At 43.4% G+C, this 15,558-nt stretch overlaps 1 protein-coding gene across 1 annotated transcript in view; it reads left to right on the forward strand.

Annotated features, from left to right (window-relative positions):
• PHAX (phosphorylated adaptor for RNA export) overlaps nt 1-15,203 on the forward strand; it is a 39,664-nt gene extending 24,461 nt beyond the window's left edge. Inside the window, exons 2-5 of the mRNA XM_073624824.1 lie at nt 2,188-2,789; nt 5,371-5,491; nt 6,221-6,304; nt 14,780-15,203. Coding sequence (XP_073480925.1) covers nt 2,188-2,789; nt 5,371-5,491; nt 6,221-6,304; nt 14,780-15,040 — 1,068 coding nt within the window. The 3' untranslated portion in view covers nt 15,041-15,203. The remainder of the gene's footprint in view (nt 1-2,187; nt 2,790-5,370; nt 5,492-6,220; nt 6,305-14,779) is intronic.
• Nucleotides 15,204-15,558: the final 355 nt, after the last annotated feature.

The following is a 15,558-nucleotide window of genomic DNA, read 5'->3' on the forward strand; positions in this document are numbered from 1 at the left end:
CGCTAATACTCAACTAGTGAATGGTAGCGTTCAAAACATTCACCAATGCAAAGACCACGATTGTCAGGACAGGAGGGACAATAATAGTGGGTGTCACGCCTATATCCGCGCTTGCTGCAGACACGACATCTTTTTTGGGGGGGTTCGTTGGGTAGGGGTACTCGGGAGGACATAAAGAAAATGCCTCTCATGCAGCCGACTGCATTTGGTTGGGGATGTGAATGGGGGAAGTACGGGCGCTGCAGAAGCGGTGGGTTCCCAATTAGGATTGGCGAATGCAGCAGGAAGGGCACTATGGGCACGACGGGCCTGTGTTTGTCTTTTTGGTGGCAGCGGGACACTACTTGTGCTTGCCACCTCACCAGCTTGAACTGCACTTATGGGACTCGCCACGTCACCAAGTGTTACTGCAGTGCTGGTTTGACTACGACCGGGGTGTACTAGGCCGCTGGTGCTTGCCAGTTCAACAAAACGCTACCAAAAAACTGTTAGCGATCGCAAGGATCAGGCCTGACTCTGCGAACGCTGCAGTTATGCGTTTAGTGTTTTGTAAGTGTCAGTGATCGATCGATACTGCACTTGGGTGGGCTGGGCTGGGCCGGGCGGAGGGGCAAAACGCAGGTGCTAGCAGGTATCTGGGCTGATCCCGCTAACACTGCGTTTGTGGGAACCCTAAACTGCTGGGGACGCTAGTATAGATCTGATCGGATCAGATATTGATCCGATCAGATACTATACCACTAAGGGAGGCGTATGCTGCGTGCGTGGGTGTTAGCGGTACTGGCGCTAACCTGACACTGCTTGGGGCTGGTGCTTGCCAGTTCACCAAAACGCTACCAAAAAAACTGTTAGCGATCGCAGGGATCAGGCCTGACTCTGCGAACGCTGCAGTTATGCGTTTAGTGTTTTGTAAGTGACAGTGATCGATCGATACTGCACTTGGGTGGGCTGGGCGGAAGGGCAAAATGCAGGTGCTAGCGGGTATCTGGGCTGATCCCGCTAACACTGCGTTTTTGGGAACCCTAAACTGCTGGGGACGCTAGTATAGATCTGATCGGATCAGATATTGATCCGTACAGATACTATACCACTAAGGGAGGCGTATGCTGCGTGCGTGGGTGTTAGCGGTACTGGCGCTAATCTGACGCTGCCTGGGGCGACGCATATCACCGCCGGGCGATCAGGGGGCTAAACTTTTATTCGGTAATAAACGGCGGGTGCCCTGACACTATAAAAAATAAACGAACTAACCAGCGTCACCCGTAACAGTTATACGGTGATCAGTGGTGAAAGGGTTAACTAGGGGGCAATCAAGGGGTTAAAACATTTATTAGGTAGTATATGGGGGTCCCTGTCGCTATAAAACGCTGACGGCAAACCTAAATATTTACCTCACTAACTAGCGTCACCAGCGACACTAATACAGCGATCAGAAAAATGATCGCTTAGTGACACTGGTGACAGGGGGTGATCAAGGGGTTAAAACTTTATTAGGGGGGGTTAGGGGGGTATCCTAGACCTAAAGGGGGCCTAACACTCACTGCCCTAACACTGTAACTGTCACAAACTGACACTATGCAGTAATCAGAAAAAAAAAAAAAAAAATACTGCTAATGTCAGTTTGTGACAGGGGGGGGGGGGGATCGGGGGGCGATCGGGGGGGGATCGGGGGTGTAAGGTATGCCTGGCATGTTCTACTGTGTGTGTTTGTGTTGTGTGCACTTACATGTCTTCTCTCCTCGGCGCTGGACGGAAACTGCCAGACCGAGGAGAGATGACATCACATCCTCTGCCTGTGTGAAACTACACACAGGCAGAGGAGGATTCCCATTGGCTGGGAGCGATCGCGAGGGGGGGGCCACGATCGGATGGTCTCCCCCTCGCCTCCCGACGCTCCCAGTCAGATGCCGACCGCCGCTGGCACCGGGGGGGGGTCCTATCGGACCCCCCGCCCGCGGGAGGCAGATCACGTATATATACGTGATTCTGCCTGCCCGTGCCACTCTGCCGACGTATATCTACGTTAGGCGGTCGGCAAGTGGTTAAGGCATAATGTACTTTGACGTGCTTTAGTTGGAGAGCTTTATGTAACTATTGGTACACCCTAAGCTGATTAGCTATCCTAGACCTTATTTATTTCTGTAAATGTTTTCAAACTCCTTACATTCTATATATGTTTATTTGCAGAAACTTGGTTTACCCAGAGCTGGTGACTACAGAAACAATGCAGCTCTGTCTTCCAGTGTCCCTTACAGAAACATCAAGGGTTTGGATTCTAGCGATGACAGCTTTTCTGATTCTGATACAGATGAGGGTTCTCCATGGAAACGTAAACGCCAGAAGTCTTCCCATCCTCCTCCCGTAATATCAAGACCAACATTGGCCTCAGCTCCTCCCGTACAGAACAAACAGGCGAGAAGTGCAAAGAATAATATATGGGGGGCAGTGCTTCAGGAGCAGACACAAGAGGCTGTAGCTGCTGAACTTGGAATTATGGACATGGATGGTCGGTTAGATATGAGCCGCCAGTCAGAGACTTACAATTATGTCCTAGCCAAGAAAATGATGTCAAAAGAAAATGATAGCGAGAAGGTAAAACTAGACAAAGATTTGGATGAGTACATGAATGAAGATAAGGATCGTGTGCCAAAAGAAGAGAACGGTCACCTAAAGAGGAAGAGACCTGTGAGAGAGAGGCTTGGTGAAAAATTAGAAATGGACTTTAAAGGCAGATATGAAATAACCGAGGATGATCCAGAAGACAAAGTTTCTGATGAAATAGCACACAGGTTAGTTCTAAATTGTATTTGTTAAATGTGCTATTATGGAGGCAGTAAAGGCATGGAGTGGTGCAAGCACTATTTTTTCAGAACACGCCGCATCAAACTCAACGGTATTGCGGTACCATGCAATTTGGTACAAACATACATGCTGCGTATGTGAGATGCATTTGGGGTGCCATTAACATTTAATTGGCACCGGCATACCAGTCGAGGGTAGGGCATTCACCTGGGGTGTGTGGGGAAATGCACAGAAAATTAGCTTTTCTCGCACCGCGTTTGGTGTGCACGGGTCCTTTTTTACAATGCAGACATAAAGTGGTTGGTGGAATGGTGCTGTACATAGTTTCGTGAAAATATCACAGCCCTCTTCCTCAGTACTGCTGTCAAGAAACCTCGGTCCCAATGCAAACAGTCGTCTCTATGGAAGGACTTCTGTAAGAATCAAAATGCCTTAATTGATGTTCCTTTGGAGTGGACATTTTGCATGCAGACTGCCCTAGGTACAATCAATATGGAATGTTGACCCTCTATGATTTGAAAAAACTAAAATCCAATGAATAAAAGGGGTGGGCTGGGGAAGAAACTTCTAGATCAGAGTTTCTCAACTGTGGTTCAGAAGAAAGTCTGCAGGAGTTCTGCCACTTGTCATTGTTGCAGTGGATTTATCTCTGCGGAAGCTTCTGTGTTACAATGCTCTGCACTACCAGGCAGTTTGAGATCAGGCACCATTGTGAGCCAGCAGCACAGGACGAGAGGAGCAGAAGCAGATAGATACAAAATGCAGCAAAAATGTAAATGAGGACTAATGGTGTATAGTGTCATCATCGTTTATTGGATTACAACAGAATTGGACTAAAGTCCATTTGTGGGCTACTTGACAAAATATACTTACTGTAAACCAAATCCTCCTTAAGTTAGATTCCAATAGTCCCAGCGGTCCCAGCGGTTGTGAATTTGTAGAAACTAGAGATTGCAGAAGCACTATAGCAGCTGTGTGGAACACCTGCCTGTATTCAGAGATTATTAGGTAAATGGTGGCCTTGAGTGAGCCCTGGTTCACCATGATGCAATGCGGGAAACGCAGGAGATTCGCTGTTTCATCGCATCACTCTGCATAGCAATTGCACGGAGTCCATTTGATCTGTGGCTTGTGTCAATGTTGGATCAACAAGACCCCGAAACAGATTGCAAAAAGCAGTGCGACTATCAGAATTGCATGGGTGTGAACACCCATGCAGTTTGATTCAGGTGCGAAAAAAAGAAAAGGGGGTCCTGCACCATTTTGGTGTGGGTGCGATTTGAGCCATACATAATGTATGGCTCAAATCGCACCACATAGACATCGCATGTGGTGCGAATCACATGCAGTGTTTGGCAAGCACTAGTGTGAACCCAGGCTGAGTGAGGATCAGGCTTCAAGGAGGTGATGCCAATATTTTTATGAGTGGTGTGAATGTGAACATTGCCTTATTTATGCTTAATTTTATACCGAAGAAAACCCTCCTGCCCAGCATTCTTCAATCCTGAAAATCAAAGGAGCTGGGTAGAAAAGAGCCAGTGTTCAGGTGTTTTTGACAGCATGGGGTGCAGGGGAGATTCCACCATCTCTGCTCTTTAGCATGGATGGGGAGTCAACAGACTTATCAGCCGCTGGACCTGAACAAGAGAAATCCTACAATGTACAGCCAGTTTAAGACTAGAGTTCAACTTCCAGCTTTGATTCACACTGATGCGGGGTCTCTGGGGTGTGATATTATTTTTTTTTTTTTTTTTTTGCCATTGATTTGTATAACTCTGATCACACCACATGTGCACCAAATTCATGCAGGACCCTTTTTTTTGTCAGCACCAGAATCAGATCACATGGGTGTGTGAACACCCATGTAATTCGATCCTGCAAATTGCACGGTGTTTTGCAAATCGATTGCGGGTGTCCTTTTATCATACACCCCACAATCAGCTCACATGAACAGGTTGTGATTTTGATGCATTGTGGAATCCACTGCAAAGTCGCTGTGAATTCGCACAGCCTCTAGTGGGAACTGATGCTAACCCCCCCTTTTTTTTTTTTTTTTTTCTTTCTTTCTGCTAGCTGGGTCTTCATGCCGGGAGACGGTGCATAATGTCCCACCAAATCTTAATCAGACAAAGACTGGGAGCTGTCTGTGTCGCAGTGTGCGTGCTCTTCGCACAAAAACCTTTGCCAGATTGCTTATGCCTTATGTGGTTGCCAGCAGGTTAAATAATTCTCCAGCAATTCTTGTGCTGTTACTACAGACTTAGAAATTTTAATTGTGCCATAGCAGTACTGTGAAAGATGTACCTTTTTAGTCTGAAATTCCTCTGAAAAATAGCAGTGTACTTCCAAGCATGTCAATAAGCCTAGGCATGCCTATCTTTCTTATAGCTGTATAAATGCAGTGTGAGATCTAAGGCACTGCTGCCTCTGTTAGTCTCAGGAGATCTCATTACTGTTTTGCTCAGTTTTCTCCTTGCTGGAGGCTCTGACATGAATCAAATCCCTGCGTCTACTAAGATGGTTGCCCCCACACAGAATGTTTTATATTTATGCCCCTTTATCTTGCAGGCTCCGTGAACCTAAAACAGATCTCATCCAGCGAGTTGTGAAAAACATTGGCATCAAAAAGGCGATAGAACTTCTAATGGAGACTGCCGAGGTGGAACAAAATGGTGGGCTCTTTATTTTGGTAAGATTCAACAAGTATATTTTGTATAAAAATTGCAACTTGTCCAACCCTGCTGAATAAAAAGTGCAAAATTCTCTAGTTCAGGGTTAAAGCACTGGTAACAGGGCCAGCAGTTTATAAGGATACCTCATAACTTTTTTTTAGTTCAAACTTTGGGGCTGTCATCCTCTAACTGCCTTTTCTACTTTTTACTAACCTGTACAATACAGTAAATGAAGCCTGAAAAGTGTAAACGTTTGTCTTGAATGCTTAGTCTGTATTAAGTAACTCACTAGGAAGTCCAGGCTCAGGGTGACAGCCTTAGAGCTTGCACCTTTAATTACAAGTTAGCAGTGATATCTTTAAAATGTGACCTTTTCATTTTATCATGTTGCTTAGATTGATTTCCATCAAGTGAACCTGTGCCCAGATCTCCATCTATAAGCATTGTAGAGAAAATACATTTTCAAAGTTCATATGCTGCCAGCCTTCTCATGTAAACAACCAGCAGGTGTTTTATCAATTAGAAACAGCCTGAAACCTGATTCTAGTCTGTGTTGAGATGTTTGAGAATAAATAACTTCATATTAAAAGCAGCTAGAGAGTTTAGTGTATTCTTGTTTTAAGTTTATTTTTTAGTGCTTTTTTTTTTAACAATGGAAATGGTTTAATGTCCATAGTCTGGCCACAGGTATACTTTTACCCTTAGTTTTATTGTCTTTAGAAGAATCTTTTCTGGTTTGGTTACAGAATGGAAGCAGAAGGAGGACACCTGGTGGCGTCTATTTAAATCTTCTAAAAAACACACCAAGTATTACATCCGATCAAGTGAAGGTATGTACATAGCTAAGATTGGGGTTAAAAAAAAATCCGTTCAATGTATTAATTATCAGGACTTGTGGGCCAGAGTTATAATTTCACCTAAAACTATTTTAGTTAAATCCTTTCTTTTTATTTGAAACTTCAACTAACTTCCTAACTCATACTTTATCTGCCATATCTATCTGTGGGAGAACTTGAGCCATCTATATATGGAGAGGCCATTACAAAGATGAGCAAAGGCGTCTTGCACCTTCTATTGTATTCTATACTGCGTAGCATGAAAGCAAGTGTCTTCCTCATATGATGGTTGTGATAGCGAGTTCAATCTGGGAAATGGTGCAGAAATCCTCCTGCCAGAAAAATTACCCTGCCAGTAATAACTATGCTGGAGTATTATTGGCTTAAAGTGATTGTAAAGTCTATTTTTTTTTTATATATATATATATATATATATATATATATATAAACAAGCATGTTATACTTGCCTTCTCCGTTGCAGTGGCTTTGCACAGATCAGCCGGGATCCTCCTCTTCTCGGGTCCCTCATTGGAGCTCCTGGCCCCTCCCAGCTTGCTATGGGGGCACCTCTGAGCCAAATCACAGCTCCATGTGTTCATTCAGACATGGAGCTGTGGCCTGGCCCCTCTCCCTTTTCTCTCCTGATTTGGCTGACTGATTTTGATTGACAGCAGCGGGAGCCAATGGTGCCACGCTGCTGTCTCAGCAAATGAGGAGGGTTGTCCTGGGCAGACGCAACATCGCTGAACAGAGAGGGGGCTCAGATTAGTGTTAGGGGGGGGTTTGAGCGGCTGCTGCACACAGGTTTTTTTTATATCCTAATGCATAGAATGCATTAAGATAAACTTCTGCCTTTACAACCACTTTAAAGGTTAAGTTCAACTTTGGGAACATGGTACATGTTTCACCTGTCTTTAGGGTGGGGTATGTAACCCGTTCCCAATGCTGCAGCCGTGGTTCGAATCCCCCCCCCCCACTCCCTGTGGCAGCAGTATGGGGAGAAGTTCCCCATATCAGCTGTCACTTTGAAATCAGCACAGCCTTGCAGGGCTCTACCCACATGGCCGCATCAGTCATTCATTCACACAGCTCTGTGTATGAATGAACTACAAGCCCCACATCCTTTGTGGGTTGTCGGCTTGTAATTCTTAACTACCACGGCGCTGTGGAGGGCCATGTTAGTTCATTGATTTTTTTTTTCCTGTCAGATTGTACAGTATTTCACAAAAGTGAGTACACCACTCACTTTTGTATATATTTTATTATATCTTTTTATGTGACAACACTGAAGAAATTACACTTTGCTACAATGTAAAGTAGTAAGTATACAGCTTGTATAACAGTGTAAATTTTCTGTCCCCCCAAAATAACTCAACACACAGCCATTAATGTCTCAACCGCTGGCAACAAAAGTGAGTACACCCCTAAGTGAATGTCCAAATTGGGCCCGATTAGCCATTTTTCCCTCCCCGGTGTCATGTGACTCGTTAGCGTTACAAGGCCTCAGGTGTGAATGGGGAGCAGGTATGTTAAAATTGGTATCTTTCTCACTCTCTCATACTGATCAATGGAAGTTCAACAGGGAACCTCATGGTAAAGTACTCTGAGGATCTGAAAAAAAGAGTTTTTTTGCTCTACATAAAGATGGCCTAGGCTATCAGAAGATTGCCAAGACCCTGAAACTGAGCTGCAGCACAGTGGCCAAAACCATACAGAGGTTTAACAGGACAGGTTCCACTCAGAACAGGCTTCGCCATGGTCGACCAAAGAAGTTGAGTGAACGTGCTCAGCGTCCACAGGTTGTCTTTGGGAAATGGACGTATAAGTGCTGCCAGCATTGCTGCAGAGGTTAAAGGGGCGGAGGGTCATTCTGTCGGTGATCAGACCATGTGCCACACACTGCATCAAATTGGTCTGCATGGCTGTCGTCCCAGAAAGAAGCCTCTTCTAAAGATGATGCACAAGAAAGCCTACAGTTTGCTGAAGACAAGCAGACTAAGGACATGGATTACTGGAACCATGTCCTGTGATCTGCCTCAGAGTGAATATGTTTGGTATATTCAGCTGGATGTAGTGAAGCAGGTGTGTCTACTACCTGCTTCACTACATCCAGCTGAAATGGTACTTTTTGTCTCATGGGTCCCGATCCCTGATGCTGCAAAATGGCTTCTTTAGCAGACAGGAATGTGGTCTGCTGCTCTGAACCCCATGAGAACTGTCTTTTTCCTCGTGACATTGTATATATGTCTCAGAATCAGTCCAAGATGTGGGATGAAAAATAGTAGGGGGCGACAGCACCTGGATAGTTTGCACAACTGTCTCTGGAATTTTCCCTCTGTGGCCCAGTCCACATCATTCCCAGAAATTTCCCCTCTGGCAGGTCCTTGGACTTTCTTTGTTGATAGCCCAACAAAAGGTGCAGTGCTTCAGTTACATCTCCTTCCGTCCCAGAGATCATGATGTCATCAATGTAGTGAAACACAGCGACTTTCAAATTCAGGGAACTTAAATCTCGGGCAATCAGTCCATGACAAATTGTTGGAGAATGTACATAGTCTTCAGGAAGCACGACGAAAGTGTATTGGCGGCTGTTCCACACAAAGGCAAACTGGTTCTGACACTCTGGGTCTATCAAAATATAAAATAAACTATTAATGTCTATCGCAGCATAACATTCTCCTGCCTCTTTAGCAGTTTTGTCAATGATTGAGATCATATCGTGTACAGCTGACTTCAATGGAGGTGCCACTTTGTTTAAACCTCTGTAATCCATAGTCATTCTATACGTCCCATCCGGTTTCTTTACTGGGAACACCAGAGCAGAGAAAGGACTTACAGTAGGTCTAAAGATCTCTACACTCAACAGTTCTTGAATAGTCTCCCCAATTTCTTTGTGGCCTCCAGGAAGTCTTTACTGCTCGAGACAGACTGGCTTCTCTGGTGGAGGAATGTAGACAGGGGTCCTTTTTGCGTGACCTCTGACCACGGCCTTCACCGCCCTAACCAGATACGCTTTATCAGGATACCCGAAAGTGAATGTACCCCGTTCAGTCTGAATAGACTGACCTTGAAATACATCCATCCCAAGAATATTTTTGGGTAACTCTGATACCAAAATATTTGTCCAAAATCCTGGTCCCTTGCCAGTAGCCAATTTCACCTGTGTCCTAACTGCTGGTGTGGTTTGCCCTCCCAAACCTTCTACATCAATTCTCCTTTGTGATGGGAAGGATTTCCTTGCAAAAATGTAACTTCAGCTCCAGTATCAACTAAAGCCATTACATGTGTAGGAGAAAACCACTCCCCCGCCCAACCACCCCGACCCCCACCACCACCACCACCACCATACAGTGACAGGTGCATATTGGCGTCTGTCTCCTGTCACTGTCCTCACTGCTATTACTGGAGACCCACCTCTTCATAAAGGATAAGGAACCTCCCAATCCCCTTTTTCTGAGTCTAACTCCTCCCCAGGATAAAGAGACTTTAGTGTGGGTTCATATGCAGTGTTGGGAATTGGTTTGGGGCCAACAGGAGGGGTGTGTTCTATTTTCTCTAAATCTAGGCTGATATCTTCACTAGGAGTGGTTTTTCCACCTCTTCAGCATTTCTGCAGTAGAAATCCCATTTATCTAATCTTTAGGTACTCCTGCCTTTAATAGGTCCACCCACGTTTGTTTCCTAGAGATAACTAGCCTGGTTTTCTCTTCACCTCCTGTCTTCTCTACCCCATTCGCTTTCTTCTGTTTTCTTCCTATCTGGCCTGACCTCATCTACTCCCCTGCCTTTAGTCTCCTCCAACTCCCCCAGTTGGCTTAAAAGGGTATTGGCTTCATGAATCTTGCTGTTTAATCCCAGGCCTCCCAGCAAAGACAAGGGAGCCCTGAGATTAAATGGTGCAGACTTCATTAGGTTAGAGCGCAGAGCAGACGTAAAGGGTTCCATATTTGGACCCATCCATTCTGGAAACATATTTAATCTGGTTATACAACCCATCTCGCATAACCTGGAAATACCTCTCCTATTGTTCTCCAGGAGTAGTAGTTTTCCATGTCACTAGGACTAGCGTACATTTGGACTATTCCATCTCTCACAAGGTCCAATGGCGAAAAATTCACACTAAACTCTAAAGCTTTTCGCATTGCCTGATGCAATTGTGGATCATGGGTTAACACTCCCATAGCTACTGCTTCCTTTAGCTGATGACAAAACACCACTGTCCGCCCCTTCATCCCTTATACGTAGGAGCCAACTCCTATAGGGGTTCCCCGGACCTTTGTATTGTTTAGCCAGCTTAAGGAGTTCAGTTTGTGTAAACTCCCGTACTTCTTCAAATTCCACATCTCTGCAATAATAATGCACCTCCCCATCTGCCATATCCTCTCTATCATGTTGCCTTTTCCTATGCTTAGTAATGAGAGGTCTGGCACACCTTTTCTTTCCCACTAGCAGATCATCCGAAATATGAAATTCCATCTCCTCATCCTCACTATCATTTGAAGAGAGCACATCCTCATCTCAGTTTAGAGATGTGACAATGGCACGTACCCTGGCTTTACTAACAGGTTTACAGCCCGTCTTTTTCCTTAAGGCATTCATTTATTTGGTCATGAGGGCTGCACACCGCTCTTGCAAATCATCGGCCCGACTAGCAGTTGAACAAACACACTCAGATGCAACTGCTGATCTTTTAATACCTTAACTTCTGCCTTCTCCCTTCTCTGTGATTCAGTATAGAGCGCATGAGCAAAATACCAACCCACTGTGCACACTGTCCTCTTCTCTGCTTTACTTAAATCCAACCCCTTAAGGCTAAAATCTACAAAAAATTCTGAGACATCACCCCAAGTCTTATTCAAGGGAGAAGCATACTTTGCAAATTCTTTAGCAAGAGACTCCCACTCATTGTCTCTGGCCCAGCTAGGTAAACTGCACACTCCCCTCTGGACACTAGAAACCTCTGCATCCTTTTCCTAAACGGCTTACGCACATTTTTACCTAGCACAAGCTACACAACACAGAAAAACAGGTCGTCTTCTTCAGTTGATTTCTAGCACAAAATGCAGACGAGCCCCCAGTTGTTTTGCTTACGTCTGTCTAGCAAGGTTACTTTGCAGTATAAGCAAGGAAGCTGAGACCTCTGCAGTGTGTAAATGTGTTTTTACTGAACAAAAATGTTGTACATACAAAACTATTACAATACTGGGTATATAGTACAAGGCTGACAGATGTATCACGCAAGATGCCTAGCAAATAAGCAGAAACTATGGTCTCTACTAGAGGTCGACCGATATGGGTTTTTCTCTGGCCGATGCCGATATTTAGAAATCGCGGTGGCCGATGGCCGATATATGATGCCGATTTTTTTTTTTGGGCCGATATATTAGGCCGATTTTTTTTTTTTTTTTTTTTTTTTCCCTTCATCTCATAAAATCTAACAGTTAGACCCCTTTCACACTGGGGTGTTTTTCAGGCGCTTTTGGGCTAAAAATAGCGCCTGTAAAGTGCCTGTAAAACGGCTCCCCTGCAGTCTGTGTGAAAGCTCGAGTGCTTTCACACTGAGGCGATGTGCTGGCAGGATGTTAAAAAAAAGTCCTGCAAGTGGCATCTTTGGAGCGGTGTATACCGCTCCTCCACCACTCCTGCCCATTGAAATGAATGCACACCGCTGCCGAAGCGCCTACAAAGCGTTTCGGCAGCAGCGCTTCAGGGGCGCATTTAACTCCTTCCTCGGCCGCTAGCTGGGTTATAAGCGCCCCGCTAGCAGCCGAATAGCGCCGCTAAAATGACGGTAAGGCGCCGCTAAAACTAACAGCGTTTTACCGTCAACGCATGCCCGCTCCAGTGTGAAAGCAACCTTAAGCAATAAGTGATACAGAAAATTTTTTACATTTAAACATTTATTAAAGAAAACAAACCTCCAATCAGTTCACTTGTATGTATAATTTAGATAAAAAAAAATAACTATATCTTAAATATTAAATACACAAAAACAGGTAATCAAAACTTTCGGACGAAAAAAAAATGGGCTAACTTTACTGCTTTTTTTTATTTTTTTATTTCATTAGTGTATTTTAAAAAAAAAAATTGCGTTTGAAAGACCGCTGCGCAAATACCGTGTGACATAAAATATTGCAACAACCGCTATTTTATTCCCTAGGGTCTCTGCTAAAAAAAATATATATATAATGTTTGGGGGTTCTAAGTGATTTTCTAGCAGAAAATACAGGATTTTTACTTGTAAGCAACAAGTGTCAGAAAAGATTTAGTCTTTAAATGGTTAAACTGAGAACTCCTCCACATGGAGTTCAGTCTATTGATAAAATAACCTGAAGAGATACAATGTTTCTTCTTATCAGACTTGGCAGGCTGCCCAGAGGAGGAGAGAAGCTAACTTCAGACAACTTGCACTGACTTCTATTACAGAAGTCACTTGCAGGTCCCGCTGAAGTTATAATCGGCTTTTTTTTATCAGCACAATCGGCTGATGCCGATTAATATATCGGCCGACCTCTAGTCTCTACACAGTAAAAATATGCTTAAAAGTTACTTAACTCCGATTACTGTGTGTTTGTGATTTTCTTTGACAACGAGGGCTCAGTTGGCAGTTGCTTTGGAAATCTGGTATCTTTCTTCTTGGCTAGCACAGATTCTTCCTCTTCTGGTCTTAAAGCATGATGAGAGGCTTCTGGTCTTGCAGACTGTCCTTGGTTCTAATACATGATGAAGTCCCTCGTGTTTAAAGCACAAGTCCTTTTTGTATGTCTGGTTATTTACCATAACAACCGACTAACAGACATCTCTGTAGCTTTCAGTTTGAGACTGTAACTATAAAGACAATAGCTTGTTCAAACTGTCAACTGAATACAACAAAGGTATCCCATTGTATCCAACAGCATTTGTTTGGGACGTATCCACTCAAGCCAAAATTTCTGTTTCTATGACCAACTACTAAACAGACTGTCCTATGTAATGTTATGTCTGATTAATATAAAAAAAAAAAATCATATTGTTAAACCACTTCAACCCTGGAAAGATTTACCCCCTTCCTGACCAGAGCACTTTTTGCGATACGGCACTGCGTCGCTTTAACTGACAATTGTGCGGTCGTGCAACGTTACACCCAAACAAAATTGACGTCCTTTTTTCCCACAAATAGAGCTTTCTTTTGGTGGTATTTGATCACCTCAGCAGTTTTTAGTTTTTGCGCTATAAACAAAAAAGTGACCATTTTGATAAAGCAATTTTTTTTTTTTTTTTGCTATAATAAATATCCCCAAAAAATATATATATAAAAAAAAAAAATTTCTTTCTCAGTTTAGGCCGATATGTATTCTTCTACATATTTTTGGTAAAAAAATAATTCTATTACATTGTAAGCTCTTCTGAGCAGGGCCCTCTTAATCCTCTTGTATTTTATTGTATTATAACTGTATTGTCTCCGGTTTATATTGTAAAGCGCTGTGTAAACTGTTGGCGCTATACAAATCCTGTATAACAATAATAATATTTCAATAAGCATATATTTGCGCAAAAGTTATAACGTCTACAATATAGGGGATAGATTTATGGCATTTTTATTCATTTATTATTTTTTTATTTATTTTAGTAATGGCAGCGATTGTGATTTTTATCATCGCTGCGACATTATGGTGGACACTATTTTGGGACCATTGTCATTTATACAGCGATCAGTGCTATAAAAATGCACTGATTACTGTGTAAATGACACTGGCAGGGAAGGGGTTAAACACTAGGGGGCAATCAAGGGGTTAAGTGTGTCCTAGGGAGTGATTCTAAATGTGGGGGAGATTCTCACTAGAACATGACAAAGACCACTGCTCCCAATGACGGAGCAGTAGATCTGTCATGTTGCTGGGCAGAACAGGGAAATGCCTTGTTTACATAGGCATCTCCCCGTTGTGCCGCTCCGTGACACGATCGCAGGCCCCTGTCGAAAATAGAGTCCACTGTCACGGAGTACGCGATTTAAAGGGGACGTACCTGTATGCCCATTTGCCCAGCCGTGCCATTGTGCTGACGTACATCGTTGTGAGCTGGTCAGCAAGGGGTTAACAAACGCAACACATCTCATCAAAGTGTTTCACTACAGAGTGGCTTGATCACAAGGATGGGGTGGTTAAGTGACTTAAAGGAGAAGTACAGTCAAAACACAGGATCTAATAGAATTCCATGAGAAACCGCAGTTAACCTGCATGAAAACTGCAGGTGCACTGTGCTGCAGGTTTCTCTTTTACTTACAGGTCTCTTCCCCTGCCCCAAACCCACTTGTGTCGCTCTCCACAGGGACTGCAGGAGGCTGATACCAAATCAAAATCAGGTACTTGGAAAGATACTGCATTAATAGGTACAGGGCTGCGTTAATTTGTCAGCTTAAAAAAAAAAAAAAAAACTCAAACCATTTTTCCTTTTTAACAATTTTTTTTTTTTTATTTGTTTGATCCAAAGGAGATATTTTACGTGGAAAACCAGAAGGAATTGGAGAGTAGAAAGGCTGCAAAGAAAAGGAGACGTCACATACTGGGGAAGAAGGCCAAGGAGGCCATCAAAAGCCTTAACTTTCAAGAACATGATGATACATCAAGGGAGACTTTTGCAAGTGACACAAATGAAGCTTTAGCTTCTCTTGATGATGAAACCCCAGAGATGAAATTAGACCCCGAAGACGCCATTGAGATTGACAATTCCCATGACTTGGAAACATTTTAACTGGAGCCTTGCTAGGACTTTGCACAAATGTGTATTTACTAGTACAAATGTGAGACTCTTTGTTGCTACAGAATTGACAAAATTTACCAGTTAAGTGTAGATTGAAATTAGTAATGGCATTGCTTATTAAATGTGCCTCAGTTTTTTGGGGTAAGTTTTTTGATTTTGTACTTTTTATGTTTGTATTTTGCCTTATGCCCTATTAGTGTTTTTCTGTTTGTGCGTGTGTGTTTTTCCCAAGCATTGCTACAGCACCAGAGGCATAGTAATGTGTGTTTAGGCCCTGATGGCAGCACTTATGATGAGGGAATGTTATCCTATTTGGGTATTGCAAGCGATAATCTGGTATTAGAAGTATCCTGAACTTGCTAAAACAGGATGTGAGGGTAATCCTTTTCCCAGCATGCTGGAAACCTTTTGGTTGTACCCTTCTTTTTTTTTTTCTTCTCTTATATTTGGTGTGATATACTATAAACACAGGACTCAGTCTCAGTTGGTACTGCTGCCTATTTACCACT

Source organism: Aquarana catesbeiana, linkage group LG01, assembly GCF_042186555.1.
Source record: "Aquarana catesbeiana isolate 2022-GZ linkage group LG01, ASM4218655v1, whole genome shotgun sequence".
Lineage (NCBI taxonomy): Eukaryota > Metazoa > Chordata > Amphibia > Anura > Ranidae > Aquarana > Aquarana catesbeiana.